The 25,832-nt window shown below is 36.2% G+C and overlaps 1 protein-coding gene across 7 annotated transcripts in view; it reads right to left on the minus strand.

The window, feature by feature from the left end:
• The window catches only part of DMXL1 (Dmx like 1), a 171,301-nt gene that overhangs the window by 47,111 nt on the left and 98,358 nt on the right, over positions 1–25,832 (minus strand). For 6 of the 7 annotated variants that reach the window (XR_002785899.2, XM_010590471.3, XM_010590465.3 and 3 more), the window contains exons 26-29: positions 15,430–15,506; positions 13,261–13,388; positions 9,966–10,214; positions 1,454–1,620 (exon numbers count right to left, since the gene is read on the minus strand). Coding sequence is in view for 6 of the 7 variants with exons in the window: in XM_010590471.3 (XP_010588773.1) it covers positions 1,454–1,620; positions 9,966–10,214; positions 13,261–13,388; positions 15,430–15,506 (621 nt within the window). In the remaining variant the exon portion in view is untranslated. Of the gene's footprint in view, positions 1–1,453; positions 1,621–7,118; positions 9,620–9,965; positions 10,215–13,260; positions 13,389–15,429; positions 15,507–25,832 lie in introns of those variants that run through there. The other variant, XM_023548895.2, reaches the window with a different exon arrangement.

Consider the following 25,832-nt stretch of genomic DNA (forward strand, 5'->3'; position numbering starts at 1 on the left):
TGAAAATAAATCCAAAAGGCAAAATCTGGAAGGAGGTGGAGATTTAGAGGTGTTATGTAAATGAGTCAAAAATGGCCTCTGTGTATCAGACTCAGGTTATTTCTTCATAGCAAATTAAGGCCTGTTAGCCCAAAAAGCCTGCCGGCATCAAATTCAAATTTACACACATTCAATTGTTTTAAACACAGCTCAGATAAGCAGATTTTTAGCCACTTAGAGCCTGCCTACTTTATACTCCCCATGATACTGCACCTAATATTTGCTATATCTGTTGTTGTCGTGAGGTGCCATTGAGTCGGTTCTGACTCATAGAGATCCTACGTACAACAGAAAGAAATACTGCCTGGTCCTGCACCATATCTAGTGTCTCTTAAATGACAGTAATGTCAACATTCCATGGCCGGATACTTCTTCTACACCTTTGTTTGCTCGATTTGAAATTCACTTCCAGTGTTACGACTTTTCATTTTTTTGTTGCACTTTCATCTTTGTCAGCCAATTCCTTTTTTATAAAACGTCACATATGTTCATCACTGGGAGACAAGGAGGAAAGACAACTAAACTACACACGTTACAGTCTGTGTATGAATTGAGTAACACGCAGGATAAACAATCACCTATCTACTTTGAAAAAAAGGGACATTGTTGGACACTGATCATGACGTGCATCTATTATTTACCCAGTGATTTGTGGACTGAAGAAGGCTAGAAGGAAATTTTTTACTTTATGTGATTGTTGTCATCGTTGTCAGTTGCTGTTGAGATTTGAATTCATGACAACTTTACGTGTGCAGAATAGAATTGCTCCACAGGGTTTTTGAGGAAGCAGATCACCAGACTTGTCTTCAGAGATGCCTCTGGGTGGGTTCAAACCACCAACCTTTCGACTAGTAGTTGAGTGTTAACTGTTGGCACTACCCAGGAACTCCTTTGCATGATTACTCACATTTAATGTACTATAGCAACTGAAATGTGAACCATGTTGTTGGGAGACTAGCGTTATTCAGCTAAACAGTGGTAACTGCAATTTGTGCATATTAGAACCATGTAAAGTGAGGACTGCCTGTGATACCTACATACCAAATGAAAGACTATAGATGACCAGGTCACTTTGACTTCTGGCAGAGTCTTGATTCCTTAACTATTATCAAGTGCATTTATGTTAAAGTGTTAACCAAGTTCTCTTTTTATCTTGTTAAGTACTTTGTCTTGTTTAAAATGCAAAATTCATAATTTATCAAAGGTCTGTCTTAAAAACGGGTTGGAAATACAGCAAATATATTTCACGGCGTTTTTTTTTTTTTTTGGAATGTAGCCTTGACAAAAATGAAAATTTTCTAAATTAGAGTGGAAAAAATATTTGGATGCACCAATAGTTAGTTACACTTTTATTTTAAACATGTTCATTTCCATTTGATTACATAAATATTGATATGGATAGTACTTGTATTACCTTGGCTATGAAATAGTCCCAGATACTGAGCTCAGGTGGGATGAACTTCTCTTTGACTATCAGTGACTCCTGGTTTACTGGTGGTGAGGAAGAAGTCAGTGGGGCAGATTCTCTGCAAGACATTTTTGATGGCCTAAAACATTTGTTCTGTTTTTCTCCTTCTTCCACTAATGAAGAAACAACAAAATAAAGTATTATAAAAGTAAGTACTATGCTCATGGTGCTTATTTCACCTGCCTTTATGTAAGATCTAATGTTAACTACAAATACACATACAAAAAGAATGAGATTATTATTATGAAAGTATACAGCAGGTTAATAGACAGGGGAAGCGAGATAAAAATCTCACTGTATAACAATCTTTTCTTTTAACTCAACTTGTCCCTCAGTCTCTGAATGCTGACTTGTCTATTGTATATTTAACATAATAGGATGTAATATCTGCTTGTAAATCAGTCCATAAGTTAGCTAGGAACATGGTACAAAATTTCCTACATACTCCTATTGTTTTTTAAGAATATCGTGGATGTGATATGAATGTTAATTAAAAGCAACAACTCACTTCTGAGACTTTCAGTGATTTTCTGGTCTTATATCTACATATCAAACTACCTTTTTATTATAAAATTAAAAAAAATTCAAGCACCATAACTATTTAATTAAACTGATTCTAACTTTTGGGAATGGCACAGAGATGAAATTTTCTAGTCAATGGAATTATAAAGAGGGGGGAAGTGCTAAAACACTTAACAGTTAGATTTTCAGTATTATCTTAGAAAAACAGTTAAACAAATCTTACACAATTTATACACTAAATCACAAGATGCAAATCACCAGTGGGAATCAAACCAATAAACCAAGCCAAACCCGTTGCCACCGAGTCAATTCCAACTCACAGCGACCCTATAATAACAGAGTAGAACCACCCCATAGGGTTTCCAAGTAGTGGCTGGAGGATTCGAACTGCTGACCTTTTGTTTGGCACCCGAGCTCTTAACCACTGTGCCACCAAGGCTCCAGTAGGGAATTCAGGATCTCCCGAACACAGTCGTGGTCTAACAGACAGGCAAACAGCTCTACATTAAGGCAGACCAATATTCTGCACTAATGGTCGCAGTGAGAATTTACTTACCTTCTGAAGGAATGTAAGTATTTGTGCTGTAATAGAACGTTATTATTTGAAGCTGCTCAGCATGCACATGCATTGTATCAAGCTTACAGTCAAGCTGAGTTTAACACTGAAATTTATTTAAAAAAGAAACTAAGATGAATAAAATATTAGTATTCTAAGTATTATTATTAGTCTTTTGAAAGATTTTAAAAGGAACTGTCAAAGGTGTATTCTTTTTTGTTCTTATTAGCACTTCATGAGCAATAATCAAGTTTCCGACATACCCGTGGCATATATTTACACACACTCTAAAATTTAAACACCGGTTTCATCAAGTGAAACGTATTTTTACCTTTCAAAAATTAATGCTAACTTTTAAGATAAATATATCATCTGATTTTAACAGTACTTTTGCTTCTTTTGTTTTTATTATTAGAACTCAGAGGCATGGAGAATCTCCAAGAAAATAAAACTTACTAACGATGCTAAATTAACACATTTTACCATAATTGTTATGCCATAAAAAATAGAGTTTTAAAAGCAAAACATAACAGGGTTTTTAAAAAGAGAAAACATTTGAAAGTACAATGTGTGAATTCAGACAAGTGACATTAAAATAAGAAATTAACCATACTGGGGCAGGGGGAGATGCTTAAAATTTATAAACCCAATGGCAGAAAGTACAAAACTACTTATCAATATCCTTTTGATGAACAAGGACAACAAAAAAACTTTTTTTGGCAAGCAGGTTCACAGTACTGAATGGTGTATTATTTGCAATACTACAAATAAAATGACCAGAGTGATGCCGCTCAGCAAACAAGAAAATACTCTGTGGCTTATCATTAGGGTAGTTTCTTCTTTTCCTTTTCCCTCAAATTGCACCAAGACCTAAGGCAAATTTAGGTTGGCCTAGATAGGTCATGAAGCTTAGGACCACCGATGGAGAATATATAGCTGCTGAGTGTTCAACTGGCTGTTCTTGAAAATGCAAATAATCAAATAAGATATTCTGCCACTCTTTCAATAAAAACTGACTCTACTGTCCTGTTAAGAGGCAAAAACTGGCTAGTAATAGAGGGAAAAAAAAAAATCAGTATTAGGGAGAAATGAAGATGCAACTTGGGTGTAGGGGAAGAGGAAGAAAGAAGGAAGCTAAAAGGGCAGGCCGAAACAGAGGAATGCAGGGAGAGAAGAAAAGGAGGAGAAGACAAGAGGGTAACGGAGAGGGAGAAGAGAGGAAGGAAGGAAGGGAAAAGGAAGGGGAAGGGACAGTGGGAGGGGAAACAGAAAAGGGAAGTATGTGGTAAGGGGAAGAAGAAAATAAGCTTTATCAATGTTTAATATCTGGATCAACAAGTATTTGGAGATCACTGCTCTAGAGTGCTTCTTATGAATCACCCCAAAGTCCACACTATGGCTCTGTCTATAAGATTTCAGTTCAGATTCAAGAGAGTTATTAAAAATTAGAATGGAGAAAATACATTCAAGCCCTTTTGTTGCAGCACTTTAGGACTGCCAGAAATACTGGGAAGTGTTGGAAAGAAAGAGCACATGCTTAGTCTCCATAAGGCTCCTAGAAATACTGAGTCTCGGTCAGAGAGCTGAAATATTTCTTACAGAGTTAGTTCTTTCTTTTGCCATCAGACTTGAAATAAAAGGATATTAGATGAATATATTTATCTGTAAAATTTTATGTTTATGTAAGTGCCTTTTTTGGAGTGTTTTCTTTTGACTCCTATGCTTTCTATATAAGAATTTGCCTTACCTATTTTTTTTATTATTATTATTTTATGAAATGTGTGAATAGAATGCTTTTTAAACTTTAAATTAAAATTTATATTACATGGCCCTCAATGACTAGTCTGGCTGAGAACTCTAAAAACAACAACAAAAAAATGTATTCCCTTCCCAGGAAAATTAGTTATTTTGATGTTCAACAGTCTTTTAAAAGTTCTTTATAATAAATCACCAGGTAATAGTGTTCGGCATTATGACTTAGCAATTCCACTCCTAGGTATGCACTCAAAATACTTGAAAGCAGAGATTCGAAAAGAAACTTGCACGCCAATATTCACTGCAAACACTATTCACAATAGCCAAAAGGTGAAAACAACCTAAATGCCCAACAACAGATGAATGGGAAACAAAATGTGGTACACACATACAATGGAATACTACTCAGCCAGAAGGAGAAATGAAGTCTTGATACATGCTACAGTATGGAGGGAGCTTGAAGAGATTATGCTGAGCGAAATAAGCCAATCACAAAAGGACAAATATTGTATGACCTCACTTATATAAAAGCAAAAGAAAAGGCAAATATATAGAGACCAAAGTTTATTAGTGGTTACCAGGGGCGGGAGAGAGGGGAAAAAGGAGGGTTAACGGTGATAGAAAAATTGCATTAAGGGTAGGGTTGCACAGCTGATTATTGTAATCGCAGTCAATAAGTTGTACACTGGTAAAAAGTTGAATTGGCAAAAGTTATGTGATAGATACGTTTACAATGACAAAAAAAAAAGGAATAGCTGTTGAGGCTGCTTATGGATAACCAAACACCTCATTATGGTATTTGGTTACTTGGTTTGGAGGTTTAGTGTCATGGTTCCATGGGGCGCTTCAATTAATTGGCCTAATAACGTGTTTACTGCTTCCGTTCTACCTCCTAGTTCATTGTGTAGTGCCTGGGGTCTTAAAAGCTTGCAAGCAGCCATCTAAGGCACAATTGGTCTCCATTCACCTGCAGCAACAAAGGAAAAAGATGACCCAGGAATATGAGGATACAGATAAGTGTGGTTAATTGCCTCCATCAACAACTGCCTCCTTTGCTGTGAGCCCAGAATGTCTGGATGGTGCCCAGCTATCATTACTGAACATTTTGATCAAAGATTCCATAGAAGAATCTTGATTAAAAGGGGGGGAAATGCAGGAACAGAACTTCAAATTCTCATGGGCTCTAGACTTTCTGGTGCCATGGAAGGTTGATGGACCTCTGAAACCACTGCCCTGGGAGATAATCTTTAACCTTAAAGCAAAAATATCCCCTAAAGTCATCTTAAAACCAAATACTTTAGTTTAACTAGTAAATAAGGCCTGCCTTGAGCATTATGCTCTTTTAAGAACTATCTATATTGGATCGAATTGACAACAGCAACTTGAAAGATTACATAGGAACTTAAGTGCAGTGCATTTATGTTAATGAGGGAGGAACAACTCAGAAAAGGAAGATGAGAACAGTTGCGCAACTCAAAGAATGTTAACTAAATGGAACGTGTAGAAATTGTTGAATTGGTCTATGTTTTGCTGTATATATTCTCAACAGCAAAATAAGTAAAATTTAGAAAATAAAAGTGTTGGGCATATTTGAATATATTTTAAAAAGCTGATTTTATTCTTTATTTTAAATGTGCTCAAGTCTTACCTTTTTGGTCAAGAAACTGTGTATATTTTGGTAAAAGAATGATAGCAACAACATGGGATAATCACTAAATATTGAATATAAAATATTTATTTTTGTACCAATTTAATGGGAAAAGCAAAACATCTGCATTTTCTGATCTGCAATAAACATAGATAATAAAATGCCAAAAGTATACTTTAAAATGTCTCAAACATCATTCGCATTCTCATATGTAGTAAAACATGACATGATTACTACAAAATAAAATATTTTATATTTTAGTCCTCATTTTGGAGACAAAAGATCATTACTGTAAATTTATCAAGATAAAGATGACAGAAAATTCACAGTTCTCAAATTGCAGATATTATCAAAATATAGTAAGAATTATTTAAATAAAAAAACATTGTTTTGCTGTACAGTATGCAATAAAAAGCAAACATGGATTTCTAACTGTTAGCAGGAAAAAAGTTAATTTTTTGAAAATTGCTATTGCTTAGCCTATTTTGTACTTCAAAAATTAACCCTAACAACAAAAATAATTCAAAACAGCACATATACACAACGTCCAGTTTTAGTTAATTAGAAAATCCAAAGTCTTTAGCATATTTGCAATTCAGAGAAAATTTTAAAATACTCTTTAAAAATTAAATTGCTGATTTACATACATTAACTTTTTGTTATTATGAATTCTGAACAGCCAAGACCCAGTCTAATGAAATCAATTTCTTATATTACAAACTTCAAGGTATATTTGAATATTATTTCATTAAAAGAATTGGCATATAAAGTATATAATAGGCATGTAGAAAGAAATATAATTTAGTTCATGAGATCATTACTGCAAAGAAAATTAAAATCAGAATTTATATCAGAACAAGAATGATGGCTTCTAAATTCTTGTCATTCTACTACCTTTATGAAAATACTTCTTAGAAAACAGATAGTTAGGGGTTCTAAACATATATTTGATCTTCAGTATAAAATACTTTGGAGCCCTGGTGGTGTAACAGTGAAAAGCTTGGCTGCTAACCAGAAGGTTGGCAGTTCAAATCTACTAGCTGCTGCTCCTCTGGTGCAGTTCTATAGGGCAGTTCCACTCTGTCCTAGAGGGTTGCTAGGAGCTGGAATCAACTCGACAGCAGTGGATCTGTTTTTTTTTTTGGTTTTATATATTTTAACACTAATTGGGTCATCAGCTAAATAAATATTTTATATTTGTCAGTTTTCATTTTGCCAAATTTTAATACTAAAATTTAAAATATATAAATGTTAATTTTTACTGAAATCATATCAACTTTTCTAAATTGCATTATTTTACTTCTTTGGCAATAATGTATATTATATATAATCCAATGCATAAATCTCTGGACATCATGCTTATGTTTAGCAATAATCCAAAGTGTCTTCACTTCTTCCCCTTCTTTTCCGTTTTTTCCTATTCCTTTCTTTTTCTACCTGTTTCTCAGACTAGGTCAGATTTGGAATCAACAGGTTTTGGCTTCATCATTCAGTGAATATACTCCTTTCTTCTGGTTAGCAACTGATTAAAAGATATCATTCCTTTTTTCTGTAAGTGCTCCTTCAGTTACTTCCATGATTATTTGTATTCAGAACAGTTTCTGGGTTCTAAAAGATAGATGGGCACCACATAAGGGGGATATGACTACACACAGCCCTACTATTAAGTGTGAACCACCACATATTTTAAGTATTCTATATTTTTTGCCTACCATGTCCTAATCCAAGAGGTTAAACGTGTCGATACAGATAAATTCTGGTCACTTTGATTATTAGGGATTCTTAGGATAATCTTGTCAGAAAGTGGTAGGATACACTTTATGATGGTACTTGAAAGATAATTTATGTAATACTACTGTGCCTAGAAATATCAACCAAATCTGAATGCTCAAACAAGGAGCAAAGTGGACCAAATGCTTTGAGTAAGGTCCTTTACATACCTATGCTCAGCACAAAAGGTTGAAACTGAGACCTGCAGCCTTGACTGTAAGAATGAATCTTTTTACAGTAGTCAAAACTGAATTAGCCAGCCCCTGGCCCTGTCCAAGGAAGTTAGGGCCATGGCAGGGATGACTATAAATTATCCCTTTTGATGCCACTTGCCCTAAAAGTACTATTTCATGGGTATGTCAAATACTTATAATGAAGTCCAATGTGAGGTCCATGGTCAAAAATACTGACTTGTTCCTAACATTCAAAATTCCTTTAACAGGGAAGGCAGATATTTTGTTTCAAATGGAGCAATGACAAACTGTATTTACCTTGAAAGTAAATTATTGCCTGTTTTAAAATAAAGTTTCATTGGACCACAGCCATGTTCATCTGCCTACCTATTGTCAAAGACTTCTTCTGTGTTATAGTGGCAGAGCTGCGTTGTTGTGAGAGAGACCAAAGGGTCTGCAAAGTCTAAATCCCATGCTATTCGGCCCTTTACAGGAAAAGTTTGCCAATATCTGTTCAAAGTTATAAACTGAATTTGCCTTATTACAAGTATTAAACATAAATAACTGAAAATGAATCTTTGTCTTTTATTTTTGGCGGGGGGGAGGGGGGCAGGCGGGAGAGGTGAAGAAAGCCGAATTAGAAAATAAGAGGGTTGTGGTGTTTAAAGAAACAGTTTGAAACAAGTGGAGGAAGTGGAACCTAGGCTAACATGGTTTTGACTCATAGTCATACGGGGCCGTATCTGAGTGGAAAATGCTTTTGTGTGTAGATGGTATAGAAGAAACGGGTAAAATGGAGAAAGTGAATTAAATTTCATAAAGAGGTAAATGATCTTGCTGTATTTCTCAAAAATGTATATATGGCTTGTTTTTTGAAAGGCATTTAAAAATTTTTACTTCTTCAGTATGTCAGTATAAGATGAAGCAGGCTTTCAGGTATTAAATATTAATCCCTAAGTCTACTCCTTGTAACCTTCAAAATTTAAAAATCAAAATTATCACATATGAGCTAATAAAGTACAAAAAAGAAACTTCGGAAATGCAAAAAGCATCATATTATTTTCTGATCAAAAACATTTGGTGCTTCTATTTTTAAATTAATATAGTACATATTGTTTAAATATTAGTACTGAAAAGGGGATACGATTGTTTACAATATTTACTTTTGACAGTATTGTGAACACTTAGAAATCCAAAAACCCCAATGGCCAGAATCATAATAAGCAAATTATAAAGCAGCCTCAACTGAAATATTTTTCTGGTCATTTCAAGCCATAGTCTGATTTACCATGATTAGCGCTGACATTTCTTTATTTTTACACGCTTAAAAATATGTTAAAGTCTAAGGGAAAACATAAAAAACTAATTAAAAATTTAAAAGCAGAATAAAGTAAGATGGTTTTCTAAGATGCTAATCATTGTTTTAAATCAATAAAATGGCTTCATTAAAGGAAATTTCTCAATTTTCTCTAAATGCCAAACAAAATAAAACTGGCCCAATGTACCCCAACCCCTCCAAAACAGCACAAAGCAAGCTGGACTGTAAAAGCCTATTTCTAAAGCTAATATCTTGCCTGCAAGACTGGGAGGGCTATGAGAACTGATGGCTGAAAGAGCTTTGGAAAAGCCCACACACTCCATGGAGAATACCACTACCTGGTGGGGGCTAGGCATAGCAAAGTGCCTTCCTGCCAAAGAAAGAAGAGAGAGTCTGTATTGGGGATAGAACAAAAACCAGTATCACAGTGTATTTTAAAGCAAATAAAATTTTCAGTAGTAAAAGATCTAAGAAAATTACATTAGCTTTAATCACTAATGCTAAAACACACTGGTGCATGAATATCTTAAGGATCGAAATTTGCACCATAAACTTTACGTTGCATTTTTATCAAAAAACTCTATGTTTTAAGAAAATGGTTGGTAACAAGAGCTTTCTAACAGTGATAAATTAAAAAGTAATTACATTTAATAAAGTTATTGTTCAAATGAATAAACTTCAGCCTTTAAAAAAAAAAAAAAAGATTAAAAACTAACCAGACAAAGCTTTTGAATGTGTCTGTTCTTCGCTGGGAACACGTGCACCTCCGCCAAACACAGCAGACCACATTTTTTCATTTAGAGGATGGGCCACAATCCGAAATAGTTCATTACTAGAATGTGTTGCCAGGCCATGGATGAAGAGACTAAGATAAACTGCTGTGAGAATCTCACAGAGCAAGATTGTAAGCCCTGGATGGGCTTCCTCACCAGAAGAATTCAAAAGTCGAATCAGAGAAGTTATTCCTAGAACAAACAACAAACATACCAACCATTGAAAAATAACTTAAAAAAAAACTATATTTTCAAATTTTTGAAAAAATTTATGGCATCAGGATTAAACATATTCTTCCTCAGATTCATAACCAAGAAAGGCTACTATACTTAATGAATAAATGTTGAGCTATTTGTTCAATTTAGAGAATAACTGAAAACTGGCAACTTCACTAACTCTGATAAAGTGGTAACCCAACTTAAATTACTATCTCAAGGGGAAGAGCCAAAATATCCCACTGCTGCAACTGAAATAAAAAAAAAAACAAAAAAAACCTTAATGCCATCTTTAGGTGCTATCGAGTTGGCTCCAACTCATAGCGACCCTATGTACAACTGCCCAGGCCTACACCATCCTCACAATTGTTATGCTTGAGCCCATTGTTGCAGCCACTGTGTCAATCCATCTAATGGAGGGTATTTCTCTTTTTCGCTGACCCTCTGTTTTACCAGGGACTGGTCCCTCCTGATAACCTGTCCAAAGTAAGTAAGACTAAGTCTCGTCGGCCTCGCTTCTAAGGAGTGTGCTGACTGTTCTTCCAAGACAGACTTGCTTGTTCTTCTGGCAGTTCATGGTATATTCAACATTCTTTCTCAACATCATAATTCAAAGGCATCAATTCTTTGGTCTTCCTTATTCATCATCCAGTTTTCCACTGCATATGGCTTGAGTCAGGCATACCTTCATCCTCCAAGTAGCACTTTTCTTTTTCAACGCTTTAAAGAGGTCTTTTGCAGCAGGTATGCCCAGTTCAATACATCGTTTGATTTCTTGACTGCTGGTTCCATGGATCTTGACTATGGATCCAAATAAAATGAAATCCCTGACAACTTCAATATCTTGTCCTTTTATCATGATGTTGCTTATTGCTTCAGATGTGAGGATTTTTGTTTTCTTCATGTTGAGGTGTAATCCACACTGAAGACTGTAGTTATTTATCTTCATCAGTAAGTGGTTCAAGTCCTCTTCATTTACAGCAAGCAAGGTTGTGTCACCTGCATATCACAGGCTGTTGATTAGTCTTCCTCCAGTTCTAATGTGATGCTCTCCATAGAGTTCAGCTTCTCGAATTATTTGTTCAGCATACAGGTTGAATAAATATATGGTGAAAGGATTCAGTTCTGATGCACATCTTTCCTGATTTTAAACCATGCAGTAACCCCTTGTTCTGTTCAATGACTGCTTCTTGGTCTATGTATAGGTTCCTCAAGAGTACAATTAAGTGTTCTGGAATTCCCTTTCTTCACAATGTTATCCATAATTTGTTATGATCTAAACATTTGAATACCTTTGTATAGTCAATAAAACACAGGTAAACATCTTTCTGGTATTCTCTTCTTTCAAACAGGATCCATCTGACATCAGCAATGACATCCTTCATTCCATATCGTCCCTGAATCTGGCTTGAATTTCTGGCAGTTCCCTGTCAATGTACTGCTGCAACTGTTTTTGAATTATTTCCAGCAAAATTTTACCTGTGTGTGATATTAATGATATCGTTTAGTAACTTCCACATTCTGCTGAATAACCTTTCTTTGGAATGGGCACATATAAGGATGTCCTCCAGTCGACTAGCCAGATCTTCCAAATTTCTTGGCATAGATGAGTGACTGCTTCCACTGCTGGATCCATTTGTTGAAACATCTCAGTTGGTATTCTGTCAACTCCTGGAACCTTGTTTTTCACCAAAGTCTTGGGCTTCTTTCTTCAATACCATCGATTCTTGATCATATGCTACCTCCTAAAATGGTGGATGCTGACAAATTCTTTTTGGTATAGGGACTCTGTATTCCTTCCATCTTCTTCTGATGCTTCCTGAATCATTCAAGATTTTGCCCATAGAATCCTTCAGTACAGCAACTCAAGGCTTGAATTTTTTCTTCCATTCTTTCAGCTTGAGAAATGCCTGTGTTCTTCCCTTTTTGTTTTCTAACTCCAGATCTTTGCACGACACTATAACACTTTATTGGATGTCTTCTCAGGTCTCCCTTTGAAATCTTCTGTTCGGCTCTTTAACTTCATTTGCTTTCTTTCCTCTCTTTTTAATGACCTTTTGCTTTCTTCATGTATGATGACATTGATGTCATTACACAACTCATCTGGTCTTTGGTCATTAGTGTTCAGTGTGTCAGATCTATTCTTGAGAAGGTTGAACTTTGGCTCTTGTTGACTTGTTTCAATTTCCTTCAGCTTCTGCTTGAACTTGCAAATGAGCAACTGATGGTCTGTACTGCTACACGCCCTCGGCCTTTTTCTGACTGATGACATTGAGCTTCTCAATTGTGTCTTTCCATAGGTGTAGTCAATTTGATTCTTGTATATTCGATCTGGTGAGGTCCACGTATATTGTCCCCGTTTACCTTGCTGAAAAAAGTTATCTGCAATGAAGAAGACATTGCTCTTGCAAAATTCTATCATGTGATCTCCAGCATCGTTTCTATCACCAAGGCCATATTTTCCAACTACTGATACTTCTTCTGTGTTTCCAACTTTTGCATTCCAATCACCAGTAATTATCAATGCATCTTGAATGCACGTTTGATCAATTTCAGACTGTAGAAGTTGGTAAAAATCCTCAATTTCTTCATCTTTGGCATTAGTTGGTGTATAAATTCAAAATAATAGTCATATTAACTGGTTAACCTTGTAGGTGCATAGATATTATCCTATCACTGGAAGTGTTGTCCTTCAGAATAGATTTTGAAATGACTTTTTTGAACCTTAACTTTTATAAGATTGCAGTGCCATAACAAATGTTTTCCTATTATGAAAAAAGTAAAAAATTTTAAACGATGCAACAAAACAATTGAGTTATTTTAGTACAATGATCAAGAATTACTTAGGTAAAGTATCTGTATAATTTGTAATGAGTGATGAATACTGAACTGGTATCAGTTTTAGCAATATTTAACAATAATTACCATGCCGCAAAACCAAATCAAATCTGCTTTTTACTCATCTTACTAAAATTTTCAACAAGGCTAAGAAGAAACTCACACATATATGAATTATTTATACCTGGCCATTGAGCTGGTGATGTATTGGGAGTTACTGCTTCATCTAAGCTTCCTGTTTTCCAAGAATGTCGGTGAGGAAGCAGTACTGTCTGATATACCATTCCAGTAAACTGGTTTGTTTGTAATGAACTAAGAGAAGAAAAGAATATTTAAATCCACGACAAATTTCACATATAATACTTTCATGTTTTAGATCTAATCCCTGGGGGACCTGAAATATACATTTTTTATTTATTCATTATACTAGATTATATCAAAGTAATATACTCTACAGTTTAGTATTATATGAAAACAAAGTATCCTTTAAGTATAAATATATATGTTTTCTAAATTAAAACACACGTGATAGATTTTAAGCATACCTATTTAGGGTAAGAATAAATATGAGAAAACAAAATCACTGTGGATCACAAGTAGCAAGCTTACACAGGGGACTTTGAAACATACGGTTGAGAATAAAGTTAGTTTAGGGTCAATTTGATATTTAATGTCTAGCTTGCCCTATGTTGGGCACTTCATCAGACACTAGGCATATAATAAAAAGCATGGTTTCTGCATCCTGAAATTTACAGTCTGGGGGCGTGGACGTGATATAAATAAATAATTTTATATTGTTTCTAAAGACAAACCTATTCATAGGGTGCTATGTATTTCACACAATTTGGGAATTCAGGATGAGTTTCCCCAAGTAAATGACACTTTAAGTAAACAGATTAATGAACAAGTAACACACAGCTGACAGAATACAGTATAAAGAACTTTGTTAAATCCTGTCAGAAAGTCCTATATCATACATTAAGTAAATGAATATAATATTTAAATACAGCACATTTATTGGTTTAAAGCTACACTCATTGGTAAATCTCACTGGCCATAACATTTAGATAAATTTGTGAATAGTTTCTCTTGGTTTACTTTTCAGCTTCAAGATGGCAAGGATAACAAAAAAAAAAAAATCTCTCCTCTGCTATAACAGTAAACCTAAGGGAGTGAAAGGAAAGCTAAAGGTAAATTAATGAAAATAAAGCCACGCTCAATAACAAGAAAGTGAACTCTCAGAGGACTAGGGTCAAAAGAATCAAGTTGAAGCTACCTCAGGAATATATAATCAGCAGGATAAACAGAGGCCACCTATGAGAAAATTCAAACACATAAGATGAACAGACAACTAAAAATCAACACCAAGGAAGGCTCACACCATACAAGAGATAAGAACTTAGCAAAAGACCTTAACTGAGGAAGCAGACTTCACAGAAGATTAAGGAAAGCAATTTATACCCAAAGAGAGAGGGAGGAAGCAGGGGAGGCACGATGGGGGGGGGGGTGCGGGTGGGAGGGAAGGGGGAGGAGGAAGGGAGGGAAGGACAGACAAAAAGTTAAAAAAAAAAAAGAATTTCTAAAACACAAACTCAGCCTAAATAATAGGACACTGCTTAAGAATGAATTAGTGGCTGGAAAATCAAGCTAGAATTTCTCCTGAAATGCAGCAAAAAGAGACAGACAAAAGGCATATATGAGAGTAAAGCTTAAAGAAAAATAAAATGGATTCACAAGTTCCAGTATCAGTCTACGAGGAGAAAAAATAAAACGGAGAAGAAACACTATTTGAAGAAATAATTCAAAGAACTAAAGATAGATATAGGTGTCAATATTTTTTATTGCCTACATGAACTATAGTGGCATCTCAGTCTATAAAGAGAGAAATCCTAAACTTGTCTGTAAAAATTTTCTCAACTCCTTCAAGTCAGTCACTCTCCTGTGCAACCTCAACCTTGTACTGTCTATCGTAATACAGTACTTATCATTTCAGTGCTTATTCTACATGCTACTATCTGTTCACACATTTGTTTTTAGTGCTACACTGACCTTAAGGAAGGAGACCTTACCTTGTTTCTTTTAAAATTCTCAATGCCTATCACAGCATGACTGGCATAAAATAAGGCTTGCCAAGGAAATTATACTGAGAAGAGTTTACTTGAGATTCATTTGCTATAAAGGCATAAGCTAAAATTTCAAAGATGAAAAGAAGTATTTAATACCTCAGTCATATGTTTTTCTGCATTATTTAAAGTAGGCTGCTGAATATACTTTTTCTAAAGCAAAAACATACAAAATCTGAAACCTCTTTGGTTATTATAAGCATTCTTAAATTTCAGGAAAAGATGCTTACCTGTAGTTATGACTACCACAAAGGCACTGATAAATACAAGCAGAAAGTGAAGCTGCTAAAGTATGCATTACATATACCTAGAAAAACAACAAAAACATTTTTTAAGTGTAACTTTTTTCAAGACCTAATATAATCACCACTTTTAAAAGATTAAAAAAAAAACTATTTTGTCCTTATATGTAAACTATTCTTGTTATTTTTTTGTATAACATTTCTGCCTACTGAGGTCTCACCTGAAACAATTTAAAGAAAAACCACTTGAGGCCTTTGGCAGAAATTATAAAACATGTCTGCCATCTAATGTCTATGTCAACAGCAAAGAGGAGTAGATGATGGTTATCCAGTAGACCCTCAACCATGTATTAAAAGCAGGTCCTCTAACACTCAACCTGCTTTTTCCTCAAATTATGAAGAAATCAGATTGATAAAAGACATTCACCTATGAAAAGGCCAATGAAAAATATGCTACCACATATTCTAGTTACTATAGAAAACAGACAGTTTGAAGAGAGTAGAACGTTAGAAAAGGGAGAAAATATAGGTATGAAAGACATTAACTGAAAGGCAGAAGAGTCAAACAACCCTGAACACGGCATGGTAGAAGCTGTAATAGTAGAACAAGGATAAAAGAGAAGTTTAAGCTAGGTAAGAAAATAAACTACACTATAATATTAAACATTAAACATACAGGTTCTTGATCTGATTACAAAGTATGACAGTTCTTTTCATAAATGAGGAGTAAAAGATCAAAATCTAATCACTATTTTCTCCTTTGTCAATAAAATTAAATTTTTATTGGTGGTTGGGATTAAAGTAAAAAATATGATCATACACCTCTACAACAAGGCAAAGTATCCAGTTAAAAGATGGGCAAAGGTCCATCAGTGGATGAATGGATAAACAAATTATGGTATAGTCCCATAGTGGAATACTACCAATGATAAAGAACAACAATGAATCTGTGAAACATCTCATTACGTGAATGAATCTGGAAGGCATTATGCTGAGTGAAATTAGTCAGTCACAAAAGGACGAATATTGTATGAGACCATTATTATAAGAACTCAAGAAAAGGTTTAAACACAGAAGAAAACATTCTTTGATGGTTATGAGGGTGGGGAGGGAGGGAGAGGGCTACTCACTAACTAGATAGTAGATAAGAATTTTCTTAGGTGAAGGGAAGGACAACACAGAATACAGAGGAAGTCAGCACTGAACTAAACCAAGCTAAAGTTTCCTGAATACAACCAAACACTTAGAGGAACAGAGGAGCAGGGACAGGGGTCTGGGGACCATAGTTTCAGGGGACATCTAGGTGAACTGGCATAACGTTTATTAAGAAAATGTTTTGCATCCTATTTTGTTGAGTGGTATCTGGGCTCTTAAAAGCTAGTGAGTGGCCATCTAAGATGCATCCATTGGTCCCAACCCACCTGGAGCAAAGGAGAATGAAGAACACCAAAGACACAAGAGACAGAAAGAGCCACATAAACCAGAGACTCCATCCTGAGACCAGAAGAATTAGATGGTGCCCGGCTACCACCAATGCCCGCCTTGACAGGGAACACAATAGAGAGTCCCTGATGCAGCAGGAGAAAAGTGGGATGCAGAACTCAAATTCTAATAAAAAGACCAGACTTAATAGTCTGACTGAGACTGGAGGGACCCTGGAAGACATAGCTCGCGAACTCTCTGTTAGCCCAAAACTTAAACCATTCCCAAAGCCAAATCTTCAGACAAAGATTAGACTGAACTATAAGACATAAAATGACACTTATAAAGAGAGTGCTTCTTAGCTCAAGCAGATACGCGAGATTAAATGGGCAACTCCTGTCCAGAGGCAAGGTGAAAAGGCAGAAAGGGACAGGAACTGGTGGAATGGACATGGGAAATCCAGAGTAGAAAGGAGGAGTGTGTTGTCTCTATGAGAGAGCCACTAGGGTCGCATAACAATGTGTGTATGAATTTTTGTATGAGAAATTAACTCGAACTGTAAACTTTCACTTAGAGCACGATAAAAAAAATAAAATAAAATAAAAAGATGGGCTAAGGAAATGAATAGACACTTCACCAAAGAAGACATTCAAGCAGCTAACAGAGGAAATGCTCTCGGGATCACTAAAGCCATTAGAGATATGCAAATCAAAACCACAATGAGATACCATCTCGCCCCCAGCATTAGTGGCATAAATAAAAAAAGCACGAAATAACAAATGTTGGAGAGGCTGCAGGGAGATTGGAACTCTTATGCACTGCTGGTGGGAATGCAAAATGATACAATCATTTTGGAAAACAATATGGCGTTTCCTTAGAAAGCTAGAAATAGAAATACCATATGATCCAGCAATCCCACTCCTAGGAATATATCTTAGAGAAATAAGAGTCATCACACAAATAGACATATGCACACCCATGTTCACTGCAGCATTGTTCAAAGTAGCAAAAAGATGGAAATGACCTAGATGCCCATCAACAGATGAATGGATAAACAAACTATGGTACATACATATAATGGAATACCACACAACGATAAAGAACAAAGATGAATCTTTGAAACATCTCACAACATGGATGAATCTGGAGGGCATCGTGCTGCGTGAAGTAAGTCAATCACAAAAGGATAAATACCATATGGGACCACTACTATAAAAATCCACGGAAAGGTTTACACACAAAAAGAAACAAACTTGATGGCTACGAGGGAGGGGAAGAGTAAGGATGAACACTAAACAGACAATAGATAAGTAGTAACTTTGTTGAAGGGTAAGACAGTACACAACACTGGGGAAGCCAGCACAACTTGTCCAAGGCAAAGTCATGGAAGCTTCATAGACACATCAAAACTCCCTGAGCGACCAAATTGCTGGGCTGAGGGCTGTGGGGACCATGGTCTTGGGAAACATCTAGCTCAAGTGGCACAACACAATTTATAAAAAAAATGTTCTATATTCTACTTTGGTGAGAAGCGCCTGGGGTCTTGAAAGCCTATGAGTGGCCATCTAAGATACTCTACAGGTCTCACCCCTTTGGGAGCAAGGGAGAATGAAGAAAACTAAAGATACGAGGGAAAGATTAGTCCAAAGGACTAATGGACCACAACTCCCACAGCTTCTACCAGATTAGGTCCAGTACAACCAAATGGTGCTTGGCTACCACCACTGACTGCTATGACAGGAATCACAATAGAGGGTCTCAGACAGCGCTGGAGAAAAAAGTAGAACAAAATTCTAATTCACAAAAAACGACCAGACTTACTGGCCTGACAGAGGCTGAAGAAACCCCAAGAATATGACCCCAGACAACCTTGTAGCTCAGTAATGAAGTCACTCCTGAGGTTCACCCTTCAGACAAAGATCAGACAGGCCCATAAAACAAAATGAGACTAAAGGGGCACACCAGACCAGGGACAAGGACTAAAAGGCAGCAGGTGACAGGAAAGCAGCTAATAGGGAACCCAAAGTAAAGAAGGGAGAATGCTCACATGTCGTGGGGCTGTTAACCAATGTCATAAAACAGCATGTGTACTAACTGTTTAATGAGAAGCTAGTTTGTTCTGTAAACCTTCATCTAAAGTACAATTAAAAAAAAAAAGAATATGATCATATAAATGAAACAGGCAAATACTATATTTGGGAGGTTATAAAAATAATGGCAAGATTTTACATCCTCTCCAATCAAGAGATGGAGTCTATTTCCCTACTTCTTGAATCTGGGCTGCTTTTGTGACTTGATTTGACTAAAAAAACACAGCATAAGTGACATGTGAGTTCTCAACCTAGGCCTCAAGAGACCTTAAAGTTCTACTCTTGTTGTTTTTTATGCCCCTGCAACCACCATGTGAAAAAACCTAGGGTTGCTTGCTGGAGACATAGATAATGTAGACTCTGTCAGCCCTGCTAACAGCCTGCCAACTACCAGACAAGTAAATGAGGCCATCCTAGATCACCCAGTATCCAGTCAACCCACTAGCTGACCAAAGACAAATGAGAAAGTCCAGTAGAGACATGCCTTGCTGGCTGAAACCAGAAGAAATGACCAGCCAATCCACAGAATCATGAGCTAAATTAATAGTGGTTGTTTTAAATCATTAACATTTCAGGGTGGCTCTTAAGCAGTAAAAGCTAACTGATACAACAGGGTTATGCTACAATTAAAGTTCAGTATGGAATAATGTTTCACTAAAATGAGCACAATCTGAAGGAAACTGAACTCCAAACTGCATAATAAACACTTTGGGCATTTACACTATAAAGCAGTACAAGAAAAGAAGTGGCAAAATTAAATTTCAAGGGTTAAGGTTTTCTAAGATGGTAAAACTGTAGAAGGAGAGTCCACTAGCGTTCAAGCAGAAAATTGAACTGGAATGATACAGCCTGCAAGGCAGGCAAGAACCAAATGATGGACTATGAAGAAATTTAAAAAAGGAAGAAAGAGATGACGAGATATGCAAAAATAGTCAAAGGAGGTCATCAAACTGAAACAAAACCCACTGCCATCGATTCCAACCCACAGTGACCCTATAGGAGAGAGTAGAAATGCCCCATAATGTTTCCTAAGCTGTAATCTTTACGGAAGTAGACTGCCACATCTTTCTCCTGTGGAATAGCAACGTGGTCATACTGCAGTAAGGATGAAATATAAAATGTGGTTTTAATGATAAAGTGGAGTGATGACAGAGAGGAAACAGATGCTGTGGTTGATTACATAATTACCTAGATGAGTAGTTATGCATCAGAATCACCTTTCTTAAAAACACATATTCCTGAGCCTCAACCTCAGACTGATTCAATAAGTTCGGAGTAATTTAAATATCTGAATTTTTAATATACATTCCAAATGATTCTGCTGTAGCGGGTTCCTAAATCACTGTCGAGCCTAGAAGAATAACAGGACTTTATAACATTATTCTTAAAATACGTAATGTTTTACATAAGTTTAGAGAATTTGCAAAAACCAAACCAAAGCTACAAGAAATACTAAAGGATATTGTTTGGTCAGAAAACCAATAATATCAGATACCAGCACAATACAAGGTCACAAAACAGAACGTCCTGATATCTATTCAAATAGGGAAATCACAAAAACAAACAAATTAAGATTAATTAAAAAAAAAATAATACACATAACAGGGAATCATGGAAGTCAATAGGTAAAAGATCACAATAATCAAAAAGAGGGACTAAATACAGGAGGCATTGAACCGCCAGATGGAGAGTGATACAAGGCGATATAGAACGATACAAGTTAGGTTTTTACTTAGAAAAATAGGGGTAAATAATAAGGTAACCACAAAAAGGTATAACAACTCCATAACTCAAGATAAAAGCCAAGAAAAACGTAACGACTCAACTAACATAAAGTCAAACACTATGAAAATGAGGATCTCACAATTTACTAAGAAAAACGTCTCAGCACAAAAAAGTATGTGGAAAAATGAAATTGCCAACAACACACATGAAAAGGCATCAAAATGTCAGCACTAAAAACTTATTTATTTATAATTACGCTGAATGGAAATGGACTAAATGCACCAATAAAGAGACAGAGAGTCACGGACTGGACAAAGAAAAATGATCCATCTATATGCTGCCTACAAGAGACACACCTTAGAGACACAAACAAACTAAAACTCAAAGGATGGAAAAAAATATATCAAGCAAACAATAAGCAAAAAAGAAGAGGAGTAGCAATATTAATTTCTGACAAAATAGACTTTAGACTTAAATCCACCACAAAGGATAAAGAAGGACACTATATAATGATAAAAGGGGACAATTGATCAGGAAGACATAACCATATTAAATATTTATGCACCCAATGACAGGGCTGCAAGATACATAAATCAAATTTTAACAGAATTGAAAAGTGAGATAGACACCTCCACAATTATACTAGGAGACTTCAACACACCACTTTCACAGAAGTACAGGACATCCAGTAAGAAGCTCAATAGAGACACGGAAGACCTACTCACAACAATCAACCAACTTGACCTCATTGACTTATACAGAACTTTTCACCCAACTGCTGCAAAATATACTTTTTTTTCTAGTGCACATGGAACATTCTCTAGAATAGCCCACATATTAGGTCATAAAACAAACCTTGGCAGAGTCCAAAACATCGAAATATTATAAAGCATCTTCTCAGACCACAAGGCAATAAAACTAGAAATCAATAACAGAAAAACTAGGGAAAAGAAATCAAATACTTGGAAAATGAACAATACCCTCCTGAAAAAAGACTGGGTTATAGAAGACATCAAGGAGGGAATAAGGAAATTCATGGAATGCAACGAGAATGAAAATACTTCCTATCAAAACCTCTGGGACACAGCAAAAGCAGTGCTCAGAGGCCAATTTATATTGATAAATCCACACATACAAAAAGAAGAAAGAGCCAAAAGCAGAGAACTCTCCCTACAACTTGCACAAATAGAAAGGGAGCAACAAAAGAATCCATCAGGCACCAGAAGAAAACAAATAATAAAAATTAGAGCTGAATTAAATGAATTAGAGAACAGAAAAACAATTGAAAGAATTAACAAAGCCAAAAGCTGGTTCTTTGAAAAAATTAACAAAATTGATAAACCATTGGCTAGACTGACTAAAGAAATACAGGAAAGGAAACAAATAACCCCAATAAGAAACGAGAAGGACCACATCACAACAGAACCAAATGAAATTAAAAGAATCATTTCAGATTACTACGAAAAATTGTACTCTAACAAATTTGAAAACCTAGAAGAAATGGATGAATTCTTGGAAAAACACTACCTACCTAAACTAACACATTCAGAAGTAGAACAACTAAATAGACCCATAACAAAAAAAAAGAGATTGAAACGGTAATCAAAAAACTTCCAACAAAAAAAAAGCCCTGGCCCGGACGGCTTCACTGCAGAGTTCTACCAAACCTTCAGAGAAGACTTAACACCACTACTACTGAAGGTATTTCAAAGCATAGAAAAGGACGGAATACTACCCAACTCATTCTATGAAGCCACCATCTCCCTGATACCAAAACCAGGTAAAGACATTACAAAAAAAGAAAATTATAGACCTATATCCCTCATGAACATAGATGCAAAAATCCTCAACAAAATTCTAGCCAATAGAATCCAACAACACATCAAAAAAATAACTCACCATGATCAAGTGGGATTTATACCAGGTATGCAAGGCTGGTTTAATATCAGAAAAACCATTAATGTAATCCATCACATAAATAAAACAAAAGATAAAAACCACATGATCTTATCAATTGATGCAGAAAAGGCATTTGACAAAGTCCAACACCCATTTATGATAAAAACTCTTACCAAAATAGGAATTGAAGGAAAATTCCTCAACATAATAAAGGGCATCCATGCAAAGCCAACAGCCAGTATCACTCTAAATGGAGAGAACCTGAAAGCATTTCCCTTGAGAACCAGAACCAGACAAAGATGCCCTTTATCACCGCTCTTATTCAACATCGTACTTGAAATCCTAGCCAGGGCAATTAGGCTAGACAAAGAAATAAAGGGTATCCGGATTGGCAAGGAGGAAGTAAAGTTCTCACTATTTGCAGATGACATGATCTTATACACAGAAAACCCTAAGGAATCCTCCAGAAAACTACTGAAACTAATAGAAGAGTTTGGAAGAGTCTCAGGTTATAAAATAAACATACAAAAATCACTTGGATTCCTCTACATCAACAAAAAGAACACCGAAGAGGAAATAACCAAATCAATACCATTCACAGTAGCCCCAAAGAAGATAAAATACTTAGGAATAAATCTTACCAAGGATGTAAAAGACCTATACAAAGAAAACTACAAAGCTCTACTACAGGAAATTCAAAAGGACATACTTAAGTGGAAAAATATACCTTGCTCATGGATAGGATGACTTAACATAGTAAAAATGTCTATTCTACCAAAAGCCATCTATACATATAACGCACTTCCGATCCAAATTCCAATGTCATATTTTAAGGGGATAGAGAAACAAATCACCAATTTCATACGGAAGGGAAAGAAGCCCCGGATAAGCAAAGCATTACTGAAAAAGAAGAAGAAAGTGGGAGGCCTCACTCTACCTGATTTCAGAACCTATTATACAGCCACAGTAGTCAAAACAGCCTGGTACTGGTACAACAACAGGCACATAGACCAATGGAACAGAATTGAGAACCCAGATATAAATCCATCCACGTATGAGCAGCTGATATTTGACAAAGGACCAGTGTCAGTTAATTGGGGAAAAGATAGTCTTTTTAACAAATGGTGCTGGCGTAACTGGATATCCATTTGCAAAAGAATGAAACAGGACCCATACCTCACACCATGCACAAAAACTAACTCCAAGTGGATCAAAGACCTAAACATAAAGACTAAAATGATAAAGATCATGGAAGAAAAAATAGGGACAACCCTAGGAGCCCTAACACAAGGCATAAACAGAGTACAAAACACTACCAAAAATGATGAAGAGAAACCCGATAACTGGGAGCTCCTAAAAATCAAACACCTATGCTCATCTAAAGACTTCACCAAAAGAGTAAAAAGACCACCTACAGACTGGGAAAAAATTTTCAGCTACGACATCTCCGACCAGCGCCTGATCTCTAAAATCTACATGATTCTGTCAAAACTCAACCACAAAAAGACAAACAACCCAATCAAGAAGTGGGCAAAGGATATGAACACACATTTCACTAAAGAAGATATTCAGGCAGCCAACAGATACATGAGAAAATGCTCTCCATCATTAGTCATTAGAGAAATGCAAATTAAAACTACGATGAGATTCCATCTCACACCAACAAGGCTGGCATTAATCCAAAAAACACAAAATAATAAATGTTGGAGAGGCTGCGGAGAGATTGGAACTCTTATACACTGCTGGTGGGAATGTAAAATGGTACAACCACTTTGGAAATCTATCTGGCACTATCTAAACAGTTAGAAATAGAACTACCATACAACCCAGAAATCCCACTCCTCGGAATATACCCTAGAGATACAAGAGCGTTCACACAAACAGATATATGCACACCCATGTTTATTGCAGCTCTGTTTACAATAGCAAAAAGCTGGAAGCAACCAAGGTGTCCATCAACGGATGAATGGGTAAATAAATTGTGGTATATTCACACAATGGAATACTACGCATCGATAAAGAACAGTAACGAATCTGTGAAACATTTCATAACATGGAGGAACCTGGAAGGCATTATGCTGAGCGAAATTAGTCAGAGGCAAAAGGACAAATATTGTATAAGACCACTATTATAAGATCTTGAGAAATAGTAAAAACTGAGAAGAACACATACTTTTGTGGTTACGAAGGGGGGAGGGAGGGAGGGAGAGGGTTTTTTATTGATTAATCAGTAGATAAGAACTGCTTTGGGTGAAGGGAAAGACAACACTCAATACATGGAAGGTCAGCTCAATTGGACTGGACCAAAAGCAAAGAAATTTCCGGGATAAAATGAATGCTTCAAAGGTCAGCGGAGCAGGGGCGGGGGTCTGGGGAACATGGTTTGAAGGGACTTCTAAGTCAATTGGCAAAATAATTCTATTATGAAAACATTCTGCATCCTACTTTGAAATGTGGCGTCTGGGGTCTTAAATGCTAACAAATGGCCATCTAAGATGCATCAATTGGTCTCAACCCATCTGGAGCAAAGGAAAATGAAGAACACCAAGGTCACACAACAACTAAGAGCCCAAGAGACAGAAAGGGCCACATGAACCAGAGACCTACATCATCCTGAGACCAGAAGAACTAGTTGGTGCCCGGCCACAATCGATGACTGCCCTGTCAGGGAGCACAACAGAGAACTCCTGAGGGAGCAGGAGATCAGTGGGATGCAGACCCCAAATTCTCATAAAAAGACCATACTTAATGGTCTGACTGAGACTAGAGGAATCCCGGCAGCCATGCTCCCCAGACCTTCTGTTGGCACAGGGTGGGAACCATCCCGGAAGACAACTCATCAGACATGAAAGGGACTGGTCAGTGGGTGGGAGAGAGATGCTGATGAAGAGTGAGCTAATTATATCAAGTGGACACTTGAGAGTGTGTTGGCAACTCTTGTCTGGAGGGGGGATGGGAGGATAGAGAGAGAGGGAAGCTGGCAAAATTGTCACGAAAGGAGAGACTGAAAGGGCTGACTCAATAGGGGGAGAGCAAGTGGGAGTACGGAGTAACATGTATGTAAACTTATATGTGACAGACTGATTGCATTTGTAAACGTTCACTTGAAGCTTAATAAAAGTTAATAAAAAAAATACGTAATGTTTTAATGTTAATAAAGGAAAACGACTTATACATTAGGTATTTAAAAATTACTATCTCTAAAAAACAGCGTTTGCATATCTCTAAAATCAGCATTTTGGTTAGTTAAATGTA

Source organism: Loxodonta africana, chromosome 2, assembly GCF_030014295.1.
Source record: "Loxodonta africana isolate mLoxAfr1 chromosome 2, mLoxAfr1.hap2, whole genome shotgun sequence".
Taxonomy (NCBI): Eukaryota; Metazoa; Chordata; class Mammalia; order Proboscidea; family Elephantidae; genus Loxodonta; species Loxodonta africana.